We start from the raw sequence: 19,701 nt of genomic DNA, 5'->3' as shown, positions 1-19,701 counted from the left end.
TTTACACTTATCTATCTCAAATAAAATTATAATTTGTATTGAAAGCTCAAATACGAAGATACATAAGTATGTATAGCATAATTTGATCAGTTTATAATCTATTATTTTAAAGCGGTTAATTTTGGTTACAATATACAAACATTAAATGGTAGGTTTCCTTACAAAAACTTAGTCATGATGTACTCGTATTAGTATAGCGGCTATGTCCAATAGTGGTCTAATATCGAAGATTCCGAAAAATAAGCAGCTTCTTGGTAGAAAAACGATGTGGTAAAAATTTCAAATTGATATCTCAGAAACTGATGGTCTGCGTATATAGACAGACGGGTCTCTGACGTTTCTTTCCGAGTGTCTAAAATCGATAGGATAGGAATAAATTTTACCCTAATTTTAGCTCAACTCAAAATGTTAGAAAAATATATAAAATGACGAAAAATATATACTAAAAATTCTTATTACAAATAAAGTATGAAAAATGTAAAATTCCTTTGCTTTCTCAATAAGCAAAAAATTTAGTGAGTCATGTGTCCAATTGTGTCAACAAAGTAGACGGGATTGAAATTTAGTAATTTAAAAAATATTAAAGTAACACCACCATAGCGGAAGACTACTGAATTACCATTGCCGCTTGGTTGCCTGTATACAGTATGAAGACAACCTTTAGTTTACTTACATTTTAGGAATCATAATATGAAACATGGAAAAATGGAAAACAATGAATTTAATAATAAAATCTTTCAATAGGGTTTAAAATCTTTTAATAGATTTAAACTAATTTGTACGTTTATCCTAAAACTAATCAGTTTTTCAGTTTGATTAATATTAGCAATTTAATAGAATCAGAATAATTAGTTTCTTACTATCAATTTATAAGGATGCAGCATTTAGGCACAATTCTTACAATTAAAAATACTAGTTTAATCACATTAATACAAAATATATGAAAATAAATACTACACCCAACTCTTTTTTTATACGGTTTCTTTTTACACTGATTTGTAGTTACACGCTTGAGAAAAGAATTTTTTTTTGTAAAAAATTTTTAATCTACTACGGTTTTTAAATGACTGTCTTGTAATGATGTTTGTTTTTACCACACTTAGCACCATTGCTGAAATGAACATACATAGTAGTAACTGGGAAATCCCCTTATTCTAAAACTCTTACTTACACATTTTTTCGCATGATATTTACATTGCTGAAATGGATATCTCCAGCGATGATACCGACTTTAGTCCAGTTCGTCGCAAACAATGGCGCTTGTTATCAAGTAGCGACGAATAATTATGTAACAATGTTAATATTTTTCCTTTCTTTTTGAATTTTTCTGTTCTTAGTTCTGGATTAACAGATTTATTTTGTTTTTTGCATAATCTACCAATTTTTCACCTGTATGAATTATGTATTTTAAGTTTTAATGCTCAATAAAATGCCATATGAACATACAATTTGTATGCATATCTGAAATTTTATAGTTTTCAACATGTTTTACACGGGTTTTCGAAGTAAATATAGTTCTTAATTTAATCTTACACGGTTTTCAGATGACATGGAACGTATCTCCCCTTTTTCTATAGGAAACGCCTCTTTTTTTACACGGATTTCTGAGGAACGTATCTACCGTGTAAAAAAAGAGTTGGGTGTACTTACAAAATTCAAAAAGTGCTTAAAGCACTTGTTTAAAGCAACGAGCTTTTTATATCAATTTTAGTATATAACTCAGTTAGAAACGCTCCTAAATAATACAAAATATTTTCTTTAAGAAATGTAGTGAACTGCTCAAGAGCAGTTTCTTGATTTTAACATTTCTGTGTACTATAACAAGGGCTGAGAGTAATCGATATTATATTATTGCATGCAGTAGGTATCCAATATCCATTCCTAATGTATATGTCGGTACTCGTATACGCTTGCCGAACTGCAACTATTCTCGCTATAGCGTAGAATGGCTGTAGAATATATAATTAACTAAACCTTAACATTTACGTACTAATACTTAATATACATACATATTATAGCACATGTGTGCTAATAGAAATTATATGAATACATATGTACATGTTAGGGTGTCTGTTATATATATATAACAATGTTACTGTATAACAATTCGCTGCACATAATTTGATGCTTCATTTCATTTTAAAATTTTTGGAATGATTGCAATTACACTCAGCTTCAAATGAATACTGAATAAATATAATAAATTTGCATAATATAACGAAAATTAGGTAATGAAAAATGGATACCGTGTAAATAAAGGGTCCAAGAATTTGAGATAATAATATGGTGGAAATGAGAGAAATTCGCCCGACTCGAGTTACCCGTGTGAACGCACTGTGCAACACAGAAATAGAAGTTGCTGATAAAGAGTAACAATACCGTCGTCCCATTCTCTAACTATTTAAAAGTTTTGCGTTAACAATATACTAAATACTATTGTTTTGTTAATCCGAGCAATTTGTTATTAATTTTCAAAATACATACCTATGTATGTAGTTATAATGCTACATTTTAATTTTTTTTTAATGTCTATTGAAAAGCAATTATGCATAACCCTCTATGTATGTTTCAAGTTTATCAAAGAACACAACTAAGGTAAAAAAATAAACTTGAATGTTAAAAATGATGAATGTTGTTAAACGCGTCTTTTGTTGACCTATTAAGAAAATATTAGGATGAAGTTCGATCAAATTATTCACATAAGCTGTAACAAAAAATCAGTGGAACCATATATACATACATACATACATTTATGTACTTATGTACAGACCGACGTAAACAGTCAAGAAATGCATAATTTCATTTGAGAGGCCCACAAAAGTAGAAACAACGTCACTACATAAAATTCTGTGCATTTTTCCACCTTCTTTGATTAAGTACATTCATACATCCATTTGTAAGTATAAAATTATCTAAATACATATATAATTTCTTATATAGAGTTGCATACCGAAGAACGTACAACCGTTCTGTCTGTAGCAAAAAGTACATTAGCAGTAGGAAGTTTACATGAATAAAAGAAATTTTAATAAACCAATAAAATAAAAATAAAAACAAATGCTACTTCTTTTCATAACATACATATATACGTACATACATAATATATTCATGATCAAAAGATCATGTGTTGGAATATATACATATATATGTATGTGTGTAGGTATGTATATATGATATATCGGATTTCTTCTTTCAAATATTGACTATAATAATTTTTTACCTCATCTTGAGTGTTTTTCTTTTTCAAAAGTCTGTCCACATGTTTAACAAAGCCGACCAATTTGGTAACTTTAAAACACCCAATATAAATTACAATTGTAGATACTTAAAATTGCGGTAAACTATATTTAGGGGGGTAAGGTATTTTTGTTTTTTTTTTGCATTTTTTTTATTTTATATTAATGTACAATATGATAGTATAATTCTGTGAAAATTCGAGAGCAATTAAAGCAAAATTTACGGAGATATACCCTTGTAAGTCTCCGCCCTCCGATTTGATTGTGAGCGTCTGTGAAACTTTAAACGTGTTTTTCCCACAACTCACGTTTTCAAAGTCGGTGCCCCTCATAATTTCAAAACTACTGCACTGATCCTTTTGAAATTTTAAACACTATTTCTGTACATATTTTACGAGGTAACGCTGTAGGAGGTTTTTTTTTGTTCATAATTTTGATTTCGCAATAACAAATTAGCCGCTTTTTTCCCCAAAAAATTGTGTTTTTCACTTCAAAGCCTTCGAAAAAATTCAAAAATTGGAATTTCAAAAAAACCTTTACAGCGTTACCTCGTAAAATATGTACAGAAATAAAGTTTAAAATTTCAAAAGGATCGGTGCAATAGTTTTGAAGTTATGAGGGGCACCGCAATTCAACTTTTTTTCGAGACCCTTTCGGACAATTGCTGCCATTACCGTATTTTTCAATATTTCTTTTTAAAAAATTTACAAGACATTTTTCGAATGTCATACTTCAATGTACCATTGGTTGGATAAATAAATTTTAACTGTGTCGTCAGGAAAAAAATCACAAAAACATGCCTTTTCGTATGATTTGACCTTACCCCCTCCCCTTAATGCTAATGATAAACAAAACCAGAAGCATTAAGTTATTATGTAGTTTCAGGTATATACTTAATTAATATTTTAATATCTCAATAAAGTAACAAAGGCACATATATTACATTTTTGGTTTATGCAATAATACCTTTGCATTTACCGCAAGGAAAACTACTTCTTCACATACGAAATTCTATTTTTCAACAGCAAAAGGAGTTGAAAAATCACATTCTCTGCCAAGTTTGACATCATATAAACATCGTTATTCTTAATTCAATTATCATAAGGGCTAATTTATAATCAAAGCGAATATATTAAGTACATAATAAATAACAACATAAATTATAACAGTAGAAAAATTTCTTAGTAAATATAGTGTGTAGCATACATACTACATGCAAATGTACCATATACTACACACATATATATGTATGTATATGTAAAAAAAGAACGTAATTATTTAACCCATTAACTCGATAAAAATGGAAACTATTTTTAGCAAACAAAATCTTACAGGAATATTTCCTCCCTCCCCATGCAATTAAGTTCTTTAGGAAATTGTCACATTAAGTAAAGGGCAATCAAAACAATTTGTAAATTGTGAGTGAAGAGAATTAAGCGGGGAAACCGGTTGAAAGACCGACAAGCAGGCAAAGCAACAACTACTCAAACTTACGAGTTAATATAAAACTACATAGTCATAGCTAATGGTTGTTTATTAAATTTTATTACTGCTTGTCATAGCATGCAACCTAGATGAATTGGTGCACTTCTGAATGTCATCATTTCCGAATTTGCGTGTTTGTGTAAATATTACTCAGTGGTGAAGGCATCCCTGTAGAGCAAAATAAAACGCAGTTTATATACCTCAAATCAGCAGATAAACTAATTATTTTACCTAGGTAGTCTGACAAATATATTATATTTCTTCGAATTGTAATTGTACACTGATGCTTACAAGTTGAAGATTAGAATCAGAATAATAAATTTAGTCAGGTCTACTGCTGCAATATTTTTGTATAAGTTATCGCTTCTTTATCTACATACATAAAAATGTTTCGCAAAATAAAATTTACCATAGGGAATATATATTACAATTAAACATTTTATTCAGAGAAATATTTGGTGTTTTATATATTAAAAGTAAGCCTAAGAAATCATAATTTATATTTTTAAATTGGGATCATTTCCTACCTACCTTATTTACATACTTTTGAATGCGTTGATTTTCACAGTCGAAGTTTTCCTAGAAAAAGAAATATTTGGAGTTTTATATATTAAAAGTAAGCCTAAGAAATCATAATTTATATTTTTAAATTGGGATCATTTCCTACAAGCTACCTTATTTACATACTTTTGAATGCGTTGATTTCCACAGTCGAAGTTTTCCTAGAAAAAGTTTTTTGAAGTTTTTTTTTGCCCATTTGATTACATTTTATTAAGCACCAAGTAGACAATTAACTTCAAATATTCGCCAACGTCAGTATCTCGGAAGCAATAGCTATGTAAAGTCATTCGGTTGGCATAAAAATAAATATAATTTTGTATATTTAAGATTTTTCATAGTGCATAATGCCGCGTAGAAGAAATAAAGTCGACCCGTTGGAGGAACTGGAGACCTGCATTAAACTGTTATGTGATCAGTCTCACAACCATATGAAAGTTCGAGAATACGATAAAGCTTTAATAGGTTACAATAAGGTATTTAATGAAAAGGGCGGTGAAGTTGAAATCACATAACGCTAAAATTATTTTTAGCTAAATTTATTTAATTATTAAATATTTATAAAATACAAATATTACTTCCCAAAAATTAAGTAAATTCGGATTTCTGGACTAAAGAAACATCGCCCTCCGGCACAGATTATGTGAACACATCATACCATAGAAATAACAGAGAATCCAATATTTGTTTAAATATATCATTAGCAGAGCTGTATACATAAATAATGTCTATTTTTTTATTTATTACATTTTTTTCATGGTGTTAACAAAACAAATAGGCACTTAATTTGTTATTTTATTTTATGCGTTAATAGGGCATGTGAATTTTCAATGCAAGTATTTTCGATACAGATGATCAAATAATTCAATTTTAACTTAAAGATATTTGTTTGTCAAATAAACCAGGCAAGGGGAGGAAATTTGTGTGTCATAATTTTGAAACACATGATCGTAGGCCGTTACTATTCACTTGGTAATGCTTTTATTTACCTACATATGTATAAATAAAGATTCTTTTTTTCATTTCAATGTCGTGTTGTCTGGATGGTAGAATGTTTTCAGATCTCTTAGTGTTTCTTAATTGTTCTAATTATCTACCTATCTATCAACTAAGCTGATATGAATATAGTAAACAAGTTTAAATATCAAGTGATACCGCTGATGTTGCAGTAAAAAGGGTTCCGACAGAAAATTCTCCCATTTCCTTTTTAAAGTATGCTCATACATATATATTTTAACTGAACACACAATTAATACGGTTTTAGATCATTTACATAAAACCACATTTTACCTAAATACACAATTAATATTTAATACAAACAAGATTTAGTTGGAATAAACAAAAATCTTGCTATAAAGAATTTTTCCTCATGTTCTCAAGACTTTCGTCATTATAAATTAACTTAGTTTCTGAAATCATTTAATTAATTATACTATTTTGCGAGCTTCGTACCTCTTATCATCTTTAAAAAGTAAGGTTTTGAATTTAATAAAAAAATCTGCCTGACGGATTGATCTTTGAACGGAACCTAATGGTGAATTAAGTTGCCTAACAGTAACCCTGAGGATATATGTATGTACATACATATACGGATTAAACTGTGATCATTGCAGATAATACTACGAAATTACAAAATGAAAGTATTATGCAGCAAAACGTAATGTAACTCACAAATTCATAGACGATAGAACATTATTAAAATTAAACCTAAATTGCTATTAATTCATACATTTGCACAAATTCATAGTAATTTTAGCCGAAAGTGTACAATATATAATTTTCCAAATCTGGTAGATTTGCTATCGATTATCACATGTTCCCAAGCAACACAAACATTAATTTCACTTAACAACGCGTATTTCACATTAGGGTTGTATAATATATTAAATAGCATTAATCATTGAAGGAAAGCAAATCTCGACATTTGCAATTTCTTGACTTAACTGGCTCTTAGATATCATACTACCAAATTATAATAAGATAAAATATATATATAATTGTATGGGAAAATATGCCCTAAAAAGGATTTATTTATTCTGTTAGAATTTAGATAATTATATGTTCATGTACATTTTAACTTCCGTCCCACCCACATGATTTTTTCTCGAACAATACCCTAATAAAGATGTGCTTGTGGATTCATTGAACAAATTTTGAACGTAAAGATTGAATGGAAAATTCTGTTTTAGCATATTCATAAGCGTATTTTTTAAATCAAACTTCTTTCCGCCAATATGTCAAGTGTTTTGAAAAACATTTTAGATGTTGATAAGGAACAAGAATTACTTCAAAGTTTTATAAGAATCGGAATAACTGCAGACGAAGAGTCAGTAGATGAATCCACACGCAAACTAAATCAAGCCCGGTACTATTCTTCGCCACGTTCAAGACATTCTTATAATGGGAAAAGCTTGTCTAACGCTATCCCAGGTGTCCGAAATTTAAATAGCAATCGTAAGACCGTAAAATTTGCTGACGATGTAGAAAAGAGTGGAATTGGAGGTCGCGGAAACCGTATTGAGGCAGAATTGCGTGCAGCGCGAAGAAAAACCGAGGATCAATTATTAAAAAAAAAGCCAAAAGAAAATTTTGTAGACTTCTATACTGATAAAGATAGAGCAGCAGCTGTAAGCGCCGGCACTTACGACATCAAACAAAGCCTGCAAATAAAACATAAACAGGATCGTAATGAAATCATGCAAATACCGGATGAGGCAGATATTAATTCCATTATAGCATTGGGGTTGAAAGAAATTAAAAACGCCAATCCAGAAAACGCCGTATATTTCTTTTCACAGGTTCGAACAATTGGAACAAGTCTTAATAAATACTCACACAATTTATTATGAAATTTTATATTAAACGTATCCTTTATTTACATTTTCAGGCTCTCGAACTAAATGGAACTGACATAAATGCGTTAGTTTCTCGAAGTAAATGTTACCTTTTGCTAGGGGAGCCATCAAAAGCATTACATGATGCGGAAACTGCACTCACTGAAGACAAAAATAATATTCGAGCCATTTTCCAAAAAGCAGAATCCCTCTATTTTCTTGGTCAATTCGAACAGAGTCTAATGTTCTTCCATCAAGGGTTACGCGCTCGTCCCGAATTATCTTCCTTTCGATTGGGTGTTCAAAAAACTCAAGAAGCCATTGAGAATACTATAGGAACTAGTAAATGTTCATCGATCAACATTGCACTCAAGTCTGCGAATAATAAAATTTCTACCAAATCTAATAGCAATAAACAATCTCAAAAAAATGTACAACATTCGAATCGCCCAAAACTATCCAGAGCCGAAATTGAACGACATAATGCTCGCAAATTGTTAGGTGAATTATGTGTTGACAAGGAATATTTAGAAAAACTGTTGAAACACCCGGATTTAGTTCGAGCCGATACAAACTCGGAAAATATTTCCAATCATGCAAATGAAGCTGTTAACTTTCTAATAAAACGGCAAGAATTTTGGCGACAACAACGACCTTGTACATCACTCACAAGTTACAAAAACCTTCCCCAAGAACCTCTACCAGACTGGTTTTAGAACAATTTTATATAAGTGAATTATTAGAAAGTTTACATATCTATATACTATGTGGGTTAGCTCAACATAATCAAACTAAAGTAAATTGCAATTTTAGTATTTTGATTTATAATAGCTTTATTTATATTTATATGTTTTTTTTACAATGTAACATTTATAGGGATTATAATTAACATTTTCAAATGTGCATGGGCTTTCGCCTATTCTTATTTAATTATTAATTTTAACCAAAGACAAGCAATGTTTTTATATGTCATTACAATGCACAAATATCATGCTAAATTAAGCCTCAGGATTCTACATACTTAGATTAATATGTTATAAGTAGTGGATTTTACTAGCAGCAACAATAACTTCCTGACTTGCATGTTAACATTGCTAATATTTATTTATACTATAAAATACTTTCAACAATATTAACATAAACACATTTGTTTATGTTATTTAACTTTGTTATTTGGTTTAACTTAATTGATTTGAATTTTATTTTCTTTAACAATTAAGCAAACTTAGTACAAATATACCTACATTTGTTTCATTTAACTGCATTTTTAATTATTAATACCTTTTTAAAAATTGTTATTGAGCTTTTTTGACTAGTTTTGGCTTAAGTGGCTACAGGCTACATTTTTGGATAGCGATTATTATACTCTTCTAAAGGTTTAGCTGGTAAATTTAATTTTATTACGGAATGTCAGCTTCTGTATTGCAGTCTATTTCTAATAAAGATAAATTATGAAAATATATAACTAATAAATTTAATAACTTAGATATAATTATGATAATAATTATGGTTTTACATTCAAATTAATCGCTCCAGCAACACAACTTGAAAAATAATAATGTGTCGGTTTAAAACTTTATACTACATACGTAAATACCTAAAATACGCTTGCAAATAACAACAGAAAAGCAAATAATTTTGAAGTTTGACTAATGCAATAGCAAAATAAGTACGTATGAAAAACCTTTTTATTTTGTCTTTAAATTTCTATTTATTTGGCATAAAAGTTCTTTCTTTTCAAATTTTTTCATAGAAATGCCAGGTTCCCATAGAAGTTGAAGATATAACACTTTTTTATTATTATTTTCATGTTGCAGAAATAAATCCATTAATGCCTCAAAGTAAGTATTATTACACCAAATTCGCTACAATCAATATAATAACACAGGAAAGGAGTCTAACGCGCGATGTTGAAATTAGTACCTGACAAATATATAAATAGTAATATAAAAGTTTTAATTGCTTAGTTTTTAAAAATGAATTTAAATGTTTAAATGTAGGTTAGTATATAAATATATATGGGCTAAGAACAACGAAAATGGAATATCGATCGTAAATTAAATCAATAATATGTTAACTACAAAAAAAAATAACTGCATTAAATAATAAAAAACACCGAAGCGCTATAAACCAAAACTAGTCCCTAAAGTGAATAGATTGATTCTCATGGCAGGTCACATTGTTCGGGTGAACATTAGATATCCTCGAAATTTGTAGGGATTACAAGTGTTTCGATATTCGTCACACATTTTTGGTAGCGCCATACTCAATATTCTAACTTAACGTTATTTACATAACGGTACAAAGCCAAACAAAGTGGCGAAAATAATATTTCTTCGATTTTTAGCTCACAGTTACTCAAATCCCATAGAAAAGCATACACACTTAATGATACTTCACATTTAAAGTGAAACAGTATGAAATTAACTAGAACCAGTTAGAAAATGGTTATTTTGCCATCAAAGCACATTATGTAAGATTTATTCTTCAAAGAATGCAAACCCAGGTATTATGAAGATATAACTAAGAATATAAAATATAATTATGTAAAAATAAGTGAAAAGTATATATTTTTAGTACTTACTTCAATTGTTATTGCCTGGTCGAGTAGGAAGTGGTGGTGCATTTCCACTGCGATTGGGTATAGGTGGAGGTCCGCGCCGCGCCGGCAAAGGTGGTGGAGGACCTATTGGTGTCGGATGTGTTACTACTACTTGTCTGCGAGGACTTTCAATAGAAGCAATCGGAGCAATTTCCTGGTTTGCAATTGATGGAAATGGAGGTGGTGGATGTCTAGGCGCTGGCATTTCTTCTTGTATTTCTTCATATATGTTAGCACTGCCATCATAAAAAGTTGAAGTACCTTCTTGCTTCGGTTGACGTATTGGTGTGGATACTGGTGTAGAATTTTTGCTTTGCCTTGGAGGAGTTGGGGGGAATTGTTCGTCGTGCAACTCAACTGGTGAAACTGCAGATGACGAATGTAATGGAGAACATTGTTGTGTTTCAGTAGGTGACTGTGATTTAGAAGACGAAATACTTTCATTGCTAGAAGTTTTAGTGTTTTTTTGATTGTTTTGAGGCGAAATTGGTAAGGGCTGTAAGGGTTGTGTCATTAAATGTTTGGAGAGTTTAGATTGCAGCATTTCAGGGACGACACTAATAACTCCAACGTGTGGATGATGACGAGGCGAACTTTTAGGTGACAGTGGCATAGGTGGGCGAGCTGGTGCTGGTCGCCCAGGAGGCTGTTTCGGACGTCTCGGAATGTCAGGTGAACTACTGAATAACTGTGCTTGTTCTTGAGGATTCGAGCACAGGGGTATAGTGTTGGTTGTGCACAATTCAATTTCATTGTCAACTAATGGTTGCCAATTTGCAGTCTTTAGTTGAAGTTGTAGCTCCAAACCACAAATATGAATATATTTTTTATTACTCGCATGTAATGCTGATTCACCATCTCGAAATGTTACCCACATTGTGTCCTCTACATATCGAACCAAAGTTACTTCACCCAACTTCGACAATTCCTGAATAAGGGTAGACATGACTGCTTCATCATAGATAGTCGGCCCGTCGTCACAAACGACATCCTCTTTTACGTGCACAACAATCGTAGAATCAGGTGGACCCAAGTCCCTTATGACTTGTTCAAAAACCTAAGAACATTAAAGGATAAAACAAAAATGTATGTATGCAATTAAAAAAACAAAAAAATATTTATGTTTCTCCAAACCTCGCGTCGACGCTGTGAATCAATTTCCACAATTTCTGCATCAATAATGGCAATAACTGGGCGATGGTCACTTTGCTTCAACTCTGAACGACCATAATGAATAAGCCTTCCTGGATTCCATTCGACACTATTAACATCTGTTTCGGCTGCCAAAGCTTTGCGTCGACGCCATAATACACGATCAGTCCAAGCAGGTGCACGTTGTTTTTCTGACGTATCATATTCATCACTAAACAAATCATATTTGTACGTAGGATCGAAATTGATTTCTCCTTCAAGAAAATCGCTGAAGACATTGCCTGCTTCTTGCTCCTTACGCAGCTGATCATTCAGCAGTACAGATGTGAGATCTTCGTTCTGTATAGCTTCTTTCAAATCATCCTTTTCCATGTCGATTCGATAGTTAAAATCTCCACACCAAAATACCCAATCATGCGACTTTAGAGTACGTCCCATTGGAAACGCTAACTTTCTTGTTATTTCAGCATAATCTGCGTTACGCTCAGCAACCTATAATTAATTAAAAAAAACTTATGAGGAAACGTTTTGAAAACTTATATGGAATTTAAACTTTTATATATTATGGGAAGTAGACTCTTATGAAAAGCTTTTGTATAAATATTAATTTAAGATTTTGTATAACCATAAAATGAAGTTCTTCGAGATAGCTGACACTATAAAGATGAAAAAACTATAAGTAAAATGAGTACTGCGAGGGCGGACAATCGAATACAACCAAAACGAACTGATTAAACATGTGCAGCATTGGAAGCATTGTTGATATGTAACATAGATATATTAAACTTGGATCCATAATTTCACTGCAGGTTCAAACCACAGTTATTCGTCTGGACTATTCGTCCGGATAATCAACAATCAATAAAGTTATATGATATATATTGTCATTCACTACGTTGAAGAGGTAGAATTCAACTACTAGCTCTAGATTACTAGAATATTACAGTAACGAAATAACGTAAAAACGGTCTCATTAAAATAAGAAGTTTACGTTTCATAAAAACAATACACAGTGCAACAAAAAAGGAATTCAATAACAAATTGCCAGAATTAGGCTTAAACTTGTTTTTGCATACATTTATTCCTCGAAACTGAGCATCAGTGATTTTTTTCTGTTCTCAGATCTGAAGAGAATAGATCTCATTGATAGTTAATTAAAACGAATTTCTATACAACGTGTTTTTCTTCAAACCGATATGAATTCTTTAGTCTGTCTATTATATGCACATACATTTATATACAGCTACATATGTATGTGGGTATGGTAAATAACCTTTTCCAAACAGATACAACTGCGTCTAACTCAAAGTTATTCAAATAAATAGGAAATTTCGAGTTATACCATTATAACTTTCATAAAAACCGTTGACTAAATATTAATATAAAGAACTAACTAAGTATCTATTATCTATTACCTGTGATTGACCAGCAGCAAAATGAGCACAGACGAAGCACATCGAACTTCCATGAAAAACAAAGCGTATCGCACATGCTCCCTTATTTCCAGTGGTGCCCCCTAGTCCCGTTTTAACGCAATCAATGGCAACATCACGAATAAATGGCGCATGCTCAGGTCGAACATATATATATAAACACACGCCTACTAATTGTTGATATGTGAGAAGCACATAATCATTATCTCGGGAAATAGTTTTTTGTAATTCCTCTGCCCATAATTTGGCATTATCTGTGCTGGCAGCAACAATGTTAGAGGCATTCAAATCAACGATCTCTTGAAAACCAATCGCATATATATCAACCGGATCGCAGGCATTCTCCGATGGATTGTTCACGTTCACTAGAGCCTTAGCTCGTGCTAATGCGTGGCAATCGAGTAACCAGTCAGACAAAGAGTCTTTAAAAACAATACTTCTAAAATGTTTACCACCGTTTACATTGTAGGTACCAACTGCGACGCGACAGGTACGCGGAGCTACATACTCAGCAAAGCGTTTGCACATTTCCCTCAAAACTGTAGTTGGCGCATGCAGCATATTCGATGGTAATAATATTCGAGCTCGATCGGCTAATTCTGACGATAGTGTTGATCCAAGTAATAAAATATCAATTGCTTCCTGTTTTGAATTATCTAACAAATTATTCTGTATAGTACGAGCGGCTGATCGTGCTCCATCCATTAGTTTGGAGCCACCTTGTATAGCTCCAGTACCTGCATAGATTTTACTAACTTCATTACCGTTATTTACCCACATTTGCCGAAATATTTCTTCAAATCTGGAAAAATTTTGTTTTTTCTCTCCCAACTTTAAAGCTTCAATTTGTTGATTGAGCATGTCTAAGCCCAAGAACGTTTGAACGCAATTGGTGCGATCCAAACAATCGAGGCAATTAGTGCGAATAACACCAAATTGTTCACGTAATGCTTGCCCTTGGGAAGCATGGAAAAATCCATAGTTTACACCGCAAACTCCTAAGCGCTCTTTCAGTTTCAAAAGCGCACCAAAATTACCACCTCGACACTCTTGATGATAATCAAATATAATATGTGAAACATCTTTGTGGGTGGACATATTATGGTGTTTTTGGAATTCATTGCTTAACATTGCCTCACCTTCCTTACTACCAATCATCGAAGTACCCAAAAGGTTTATAATCGCCTGATATCCGTACCGTTGTTTCATCATCACCATATGTCGATCAAATGCTGCCGCAGAAGCTTCAAACCCTCGTGATAATTTCACTTTGTGTGAGCCAACTTGTACACCTGGTTGCTCCCAAAAAAGAGGAACCGATCCACGTGTTTGAATATAACTAGTCACATCACTATCCACATATATAACCTGCTCGGTCTCAACAAAGTTAGCAACATGCCCCTCATCGTTGGTGCCTTAAGAAGAGGTGTAACCATGAAATAAAATATATCATAACAGCAAATAGTATAACAGAACATACATTTTGTTAAAAATATATTAAATTTTAATGTTGGTGAAAATATTTCTAAAATACAGTTTTAATTTAAATATAGGTTTCTGAAATTAAAAAAAAATATGTACATGTAAATTAAAGACATTTTCACTAAAAGCACTAAATTATATAAGGGAAAAACTTTATTATACCGGGTTTTCCAATAAGGATGATATGATTTTCTTTCGGCCATTTTTAATATGATCTGTAATTTTTTTTCGTTGTAGTCAGTAATGTTTACAATTTCATCGTAGAAAGCGATACGCAAGTAGAAACGTTTACACATTATTCAAATAAACGTTCTCCAATTTTCGAATTGTCGCTTTTGTCGAATTAATAAGCAAAACTGTCGATTCTGATGCAAAGAAAATCCACAAATTATTCTTTAACAACCATTACATTCACCTAAATTGGCACGCAGGTGTGGTTTTTGGTCCGGTAAAATCATCGGTACCGGTACGTGCTTCTTTCGAAATGAAGCTGGTGACACCTTTACTGTCAATGGAACGCAGTATAGATCGATGATAATCAACTTTTTATGGCTGTAATTGGAAGAAGTTGATCTTGACAACATCTGGTTCCAACAAGACTGGGCTTCGTGCCACACAGCACGTGCATCAACCGAATTATTGCGAGAAATTTGTGGAGATTCGATTATTTCAAGAAATTTTGATTTTGAATGGCCTCAAAGAACCATTAGACTACTTCTGGTATGGTTATTTTAAGTCATTTATTACACTAAAAATAAATGTGTTTCTTTTTGAAAAGAAATCATATCAGTCTTATTAGAAAATTCTGTTTTAGATTCGGCATACAAAACATTCATTACATACCTCGAACATTAAATCGTGTGCCGGCACGCTCGCAACTTAAACGAGATATGATAGCGGCGCGAGCCTGTTTAGCTCCAACATACACCGTGCGAACTTCCACAGAACCACACATTGCCTTCAGAAGCCATGATTGACAATCTACACCGAAACGGAGCATATGTATGTGCATCATTCGATTCCAAAAGAAACGATTGTCAGTCTCAGATATTTTTTGCCTCCGTTGAGCACATAATGTTATATCAAACTTTTGTAAACTACTGGTCATCGAAGGATTCGAATGTGCAAAGTAAAAAGTTCCCGAGTTCAACAGCTTGCGACACTCCGATATTTTGTCTTCATTCGGAGCTGCATTTTGCAAAGCCACGAATTGTGTCTGCGTAATTCGAAAAATTTCAACATCACAGATTTTTCCCATTGAGACACAGCCAGTGACAAGCACCAGAAACAAAACAGTACTTTCTCCAGCATTTAGTTGCAGCACACCAAGACAACCGTAAGCATCACACAATTTTGTATACTGCTTTCGTATTACGTCAGTTTCCTGAGTGGAGAGCAAAGCGACCGCATGAGATTCAAAAAGAATGCTATCACTTTTATTTCGATGCTCTAAAAGAACGCTATAAGGTGATGGTGGAATAGATTTTTCCAGCACCCTCATGACCTTTGACATTGCCATTTTTTAATAAAACTTTATTTATTCAGTTCTGCCAATTTTTCGTTTTTCAGCGGCTAAGACATCTGAAATAAAATAAAAACCGTCTATAATGTAAACTATAACAAAACCTTAGTACACCTATTGAAGGTTTAGAAGTATTCGCAACTTAATTTATACCAAATTGAATATATGTACATACTGTATTTTTTAAAAAATAGGATTTGTTTAATTTGAAATGTTTCCAAGTTCAGAGTCCAAGTAAGTTCGTATATCTTCTGGCTGATTGATATACAACTTTTTCGGAGTACTATAGTTTTTTCACCGATCGGTTGTTTGTGCACAAAGTGTCATTATATTGACCTCTGAAAATTGAACAATGGGCGTATCACTATCCAATTTGCAAAAGTTGTGCTTAATTTCCCTTTTTACCGAAAATATCTGCCACTCTGTGGAATACATAAATGAAATTCGAGGAGACTCTCACTGATAATAATGTGCCGTTGTTTCAAAAATGGTTAACATCGGGGTATTTCTTGTTGATTTTGTAACGTCATATACATATATTGGTCAATATAAAGAAATTCAGAGGACGTTTTTTTTTCTATCGTATATGTATATCGGCCAATAAGTAATCAATCTTAGAAAAATTAAGTGAATGTATAAAATTGTATATACATATGTATGTAGCTAGTTTAGGAGTCAAAAATGGGTGAAATACCCCATGTTATAAAATGTCAACTCTTTTTTACACGGTAGATACGTTCCTCAGAAATCCGTGTAAAAAAAGAGGCGTTTTCTATAGTAAGATGGGAAGATCCATTTGATCTGAAAACCGTGTAAGATGAAATAAAGAACTATATTTACTTTGAAAAACCGTGTAAAAAATGTTGAAAACTATAAAATATCAGATGTGCATACAAATTTTATGTTCATATGGCATTTTATTGAGCATTAAAACTTAAAATACAGAATTCATACAGGTGAAAAATTGGTAGATTATGCAAAAAAAACAAAGGAAATCTGTTAATCTAGAATTAAGAACAGAAAAATTAGAATAGAAATAAGGAAAAAATATTTACCTAGTTACATAATTATTCGTCGCTACTTGATAATAACCGCTATAGTTTGCGAAGACTGGACTAAAGTCGGTATCATCGCTGGAGATATCCACTTCAGCAATGTAAATATTATGCGAACAAAAAGTGTAGGTAAGAGTTATCGAATAAGGATATTTCGCAGGTACTACTATGTATTGTCTTTTCAGAAACGGTGCTAAGTGTGGTAAAAACAAACATAATTACAAGACAGTGATTTTGAAATCGTAATTAAAATTTTTTTTTTCAACCGTGTAACTTCAAATCCGTGTAAAAAGATACCGTGTAAAAAAAGAGTTGGGTGTAACGTGATGTAGCGAATCATAATAAATAAAAACAAAAACACAATTTCGAATTGGTGATACGTCATTCAGCATCTTAGATGACGATATAGTGATTTTCTACTTAGCAAACTATATACCGAATATATTAGGGACATACTATATATTTTCAACCATATTTATGTAGATGTGTCTAGTGAACATTTCGTGCATGTAGAAGTGAAATGTGCATATGTACAGTCAGCATGAAAATAAAGTGTTCAACATTTTTTTTATTACATTGCTTGCTTTATTTAAGTTTTTGCTAAGTGATATAATGTAACAATTTATATTTTTTAAATGATATTCAAGCAATCGTCTTAGTGTGCCCCTTCGAACAATCACTGATTTTCGCAATTTTTTTTTAATGTTTAAATTAACTAACCGGTCGTTATTTTTTAATTTTAAATACATATATGACGAGTACATATGATTTTTTATGTTTATTTATTGGGTGTATAATAGTTTAATAAAATGTTGAGATGACACGAAAAAAAGGCCCTGTACGATATTGCGGATTTCTCTATTCTTAAAAGGAAGAGTTTTGAAGATAGTTTCAATTTGGAGAGAACATTTTTAACGTCATTCTCTATCGCGCTAAGGAGAGTTCACAAGGAAAGACATGCTCAAAAATGTCATTGCAGAAGAATGACAAGAAGATTTTCTATTACCGGAAGTAACTGGAAGTAACAGAAAATCTTCTCAATTCAATGTCGCGACGTTTACAAGTCATAATTAGAGTAAATGGAAAGCATACAAAGTACGAAAAATATGTTTCCATCATTTATTGTTATTTTGTATACTTTCTTTTAACGCTAGAAGAATAACCTATTTTAGGTTTCCATAACTTTTGTTGTTGTAAGAATTTTGTTTTTGTTTTTTCATCAATTTGAAGAGTATTAAATATCATTTAAAAAAATGTTATCACTTAGCAATAACTGAAATAAAACAAGCAATGTAATAAATACATAAGTGTTTGACGCTGGCTGTATAACAGTTGTTTAAAAAATTAAAAAAAAATTTATTTATTAAAATGGATTGTTTGTGTAGCGGTGGTAAACATCTGAAAAATAGTTGTGCATATGCTTCGAATAGACAGTTTCGTATTCCTGACCGTCATGAAAATAATTTGAATGCAATTCTAGTGATTCCAATAGTAACCCTGCCATTATGTCTTTTATGTTGGGTCTCTTACAGTACATTACTTTGTTTCCTTATGGTAGAATACAAAACTACAATTCTTAAACAGAATAAACACATTATAGATACATGAAAAAATACGTCGGATTTTAGTAAACTGCACTGAGCATAATATCGTTAACTTAATATCATTCGGATTTATATTTACATACTAGCTAACTTCCCTCAATGAAGACATAAGTTATGTATGTATATTATAGAACGATTCAGTATATCCGGGCATGGAATTCCGAATGGCAAGATGAGATTAAGATTGCTTGTTTCTTCTAACGGTAGTAATTTGTAGTGCAATATTAGTAAAGGTATACACATACACACATATATACATGCAATCATATTATTTGCCTAAAATAATAAAATACATACTTATACATACATATGTATTTATGTATATTCTGTGATCAGAAAAATCTGAAAACCCATCAGGGTTTTTTATAAATGTGTAGTCCTGACATTTTGGAGGACATATGTACATATAATTTACAATAGATTTTTTATAAATACTATATTACTAAATAATATCCGCCCTCCGAAACTCCAGCCGACAAAACGCCAATATGTTATAGATTTTTCACAAAACTCCAGAGCTCACTATACCGTGCAAATTTAAATTTTTTGTTGAATCAAACTATTTTTTCATTTTATGTACATAACGATCTATACAATAAAAACAAGTATAATTGCACAATTATTTTGGAATAAAAAGTGCGAAAATTCACACAACTAAAAGAAATCGTAGTTTTGCGAATTTGACAATTATATCCATCGTGGTGTAATAGAAGTACACCTGTGGTGGATTTTTAAAAA

General features: G+C 31.7%; 2 protein-coding genes across 9 annotated transcripts; one reads left to right on the top strand and one right to left on the bottom strand.

Moving 5' to 3' along the window:
- Positions 1-5,489: 5,489 nt before the first annotated feature.
- On the top strand, positions 5,490-9,372 carry LOC105228178 (outer dynein arm-docking complex subunit 4). 2 transcript variants are annotated; one of them, XM_029551002.2, is made up of 3 exons: positions 5,619-5,755; positions 7,074-8,077; positions 8,167-9,372. In XM_029551002.2, exons 2-3 carry the CDS (start codon positions 7,514-7,516, stop codon positions 8,827-8,829), a joined length of 1,227 nt encoding a protein of 408 aa, XP_029406862.2. In that variant the 5' UTR covers positions 5,619-5,755; positions 7,074-7,513; the 3' UTR covers positions 8,830-9,372. The 2 variants fall into 2 exon arrangements, with proteins under 2 accessions (XP_019846516.1, XP_029406862.2); XM_019990957.3 differs by lacking the exon at positions 7,074-8,077 and having other exon boundaries at positions 5,490-5,755.
- LOC105228179 (synaptojanin-1) lies at positions 8,915-19,645 on the bottom strand. 7 transcript variants are annotated; one of them, XM_049461305.1, is made up of 8 exons: positions 19,407-19,629; positions 17,360-17,552; positions 16,480-16,726; positions 15,626-16,363; positions 13,283-14,715; positions 11,850-12,359; positions 10,698-11,772; positions 8,915-10,036 (listed from the first exon to the last, which is right to left on the bottom strand). In XM_049461305.1, exons 4-7 carry the CDS (start codon positions 16,299-16,301, stop codon positions 10,699-10,701), a joined length of 3,693 nt encoding a protein of 1,230 aa, XP_049317262.1. In that variant the 5' UTR covers positions 16,302-16,363; positions 16,480-16,726; positions 17,360-17,552; positions 19,407-19,629; the 3' UTR covers positions 8,915-10,036; position 10,698. The 7 variants fall into 7 exon arrangements, with proteins under 7 accessions (XP_049317262.1, XP_049317263.1, XP_011206186.1 ...); XM_049461306.1 differs by lacking the exon at positions 16,480-16,726; XM_011207884.4 differs by lacking the exon at positions 17,360-17,552.
- Between the last annotated feature and the right edge of the window lie 56 nt (positions 19,646-19,701).

The sequence above is a fragment of the Bactrocera dorsalis genome, unplaced genomic scaffold, assembly GCF_023373825.1.
Source record: "Bactrocera dorsalis isolate Fly_Bdor unplaced genomic scaffold, ASM2337382v1 BdCtg020, whole genome shotgun sequence".
NCBI classification, from domain to species: Eukaryota; Metazoa; Arthropoda; class Insecta; order Diptera; family Tephritidae; genus Bactrocera; species Bactrocera dorsalis.
Note: the sequence above shows the minus strand (reverse complement) of the source record. Positions and strands in the feature narration are given on the sequence as shown.

Coding starts and splice junctions, on each gene's coding strand:
- LOC105228178 (XM_029551002.2), top strand. CDS start 7,514: ATGTCAAGTGTTTTGAAAAACATTTTAGATGTTGATAAGGAACAAGAA. Junction 8,078..8,166: donor CCGTATATTTCTTTTCACAG/GTTCGAACAATT, acceptor TTACATTTTCAG/GCTCTCGAACTAAATGGAAC.
- LOC105228179 (XM_049461308.1), bottom strand. CDS start 16,301: ATGGCAATGTCAAAGGTCATGAGGGTGCTGGAAAAATCTATTCCACCA. Junction 14,716..15,625: donor CACACGATTTAATGTTCGAG/GTATGTAATGAA, acceptor CCTCTTCTTAAG/GCACCAACGATGAGGGGCAT. Junction 11,773..11,849: donor ATTCACAGCGTCGACGCGAG/GTTTGGAGAAAC, acceptor TAATGTTCTTAG/GTTTTTGAACAAGTCATAAG.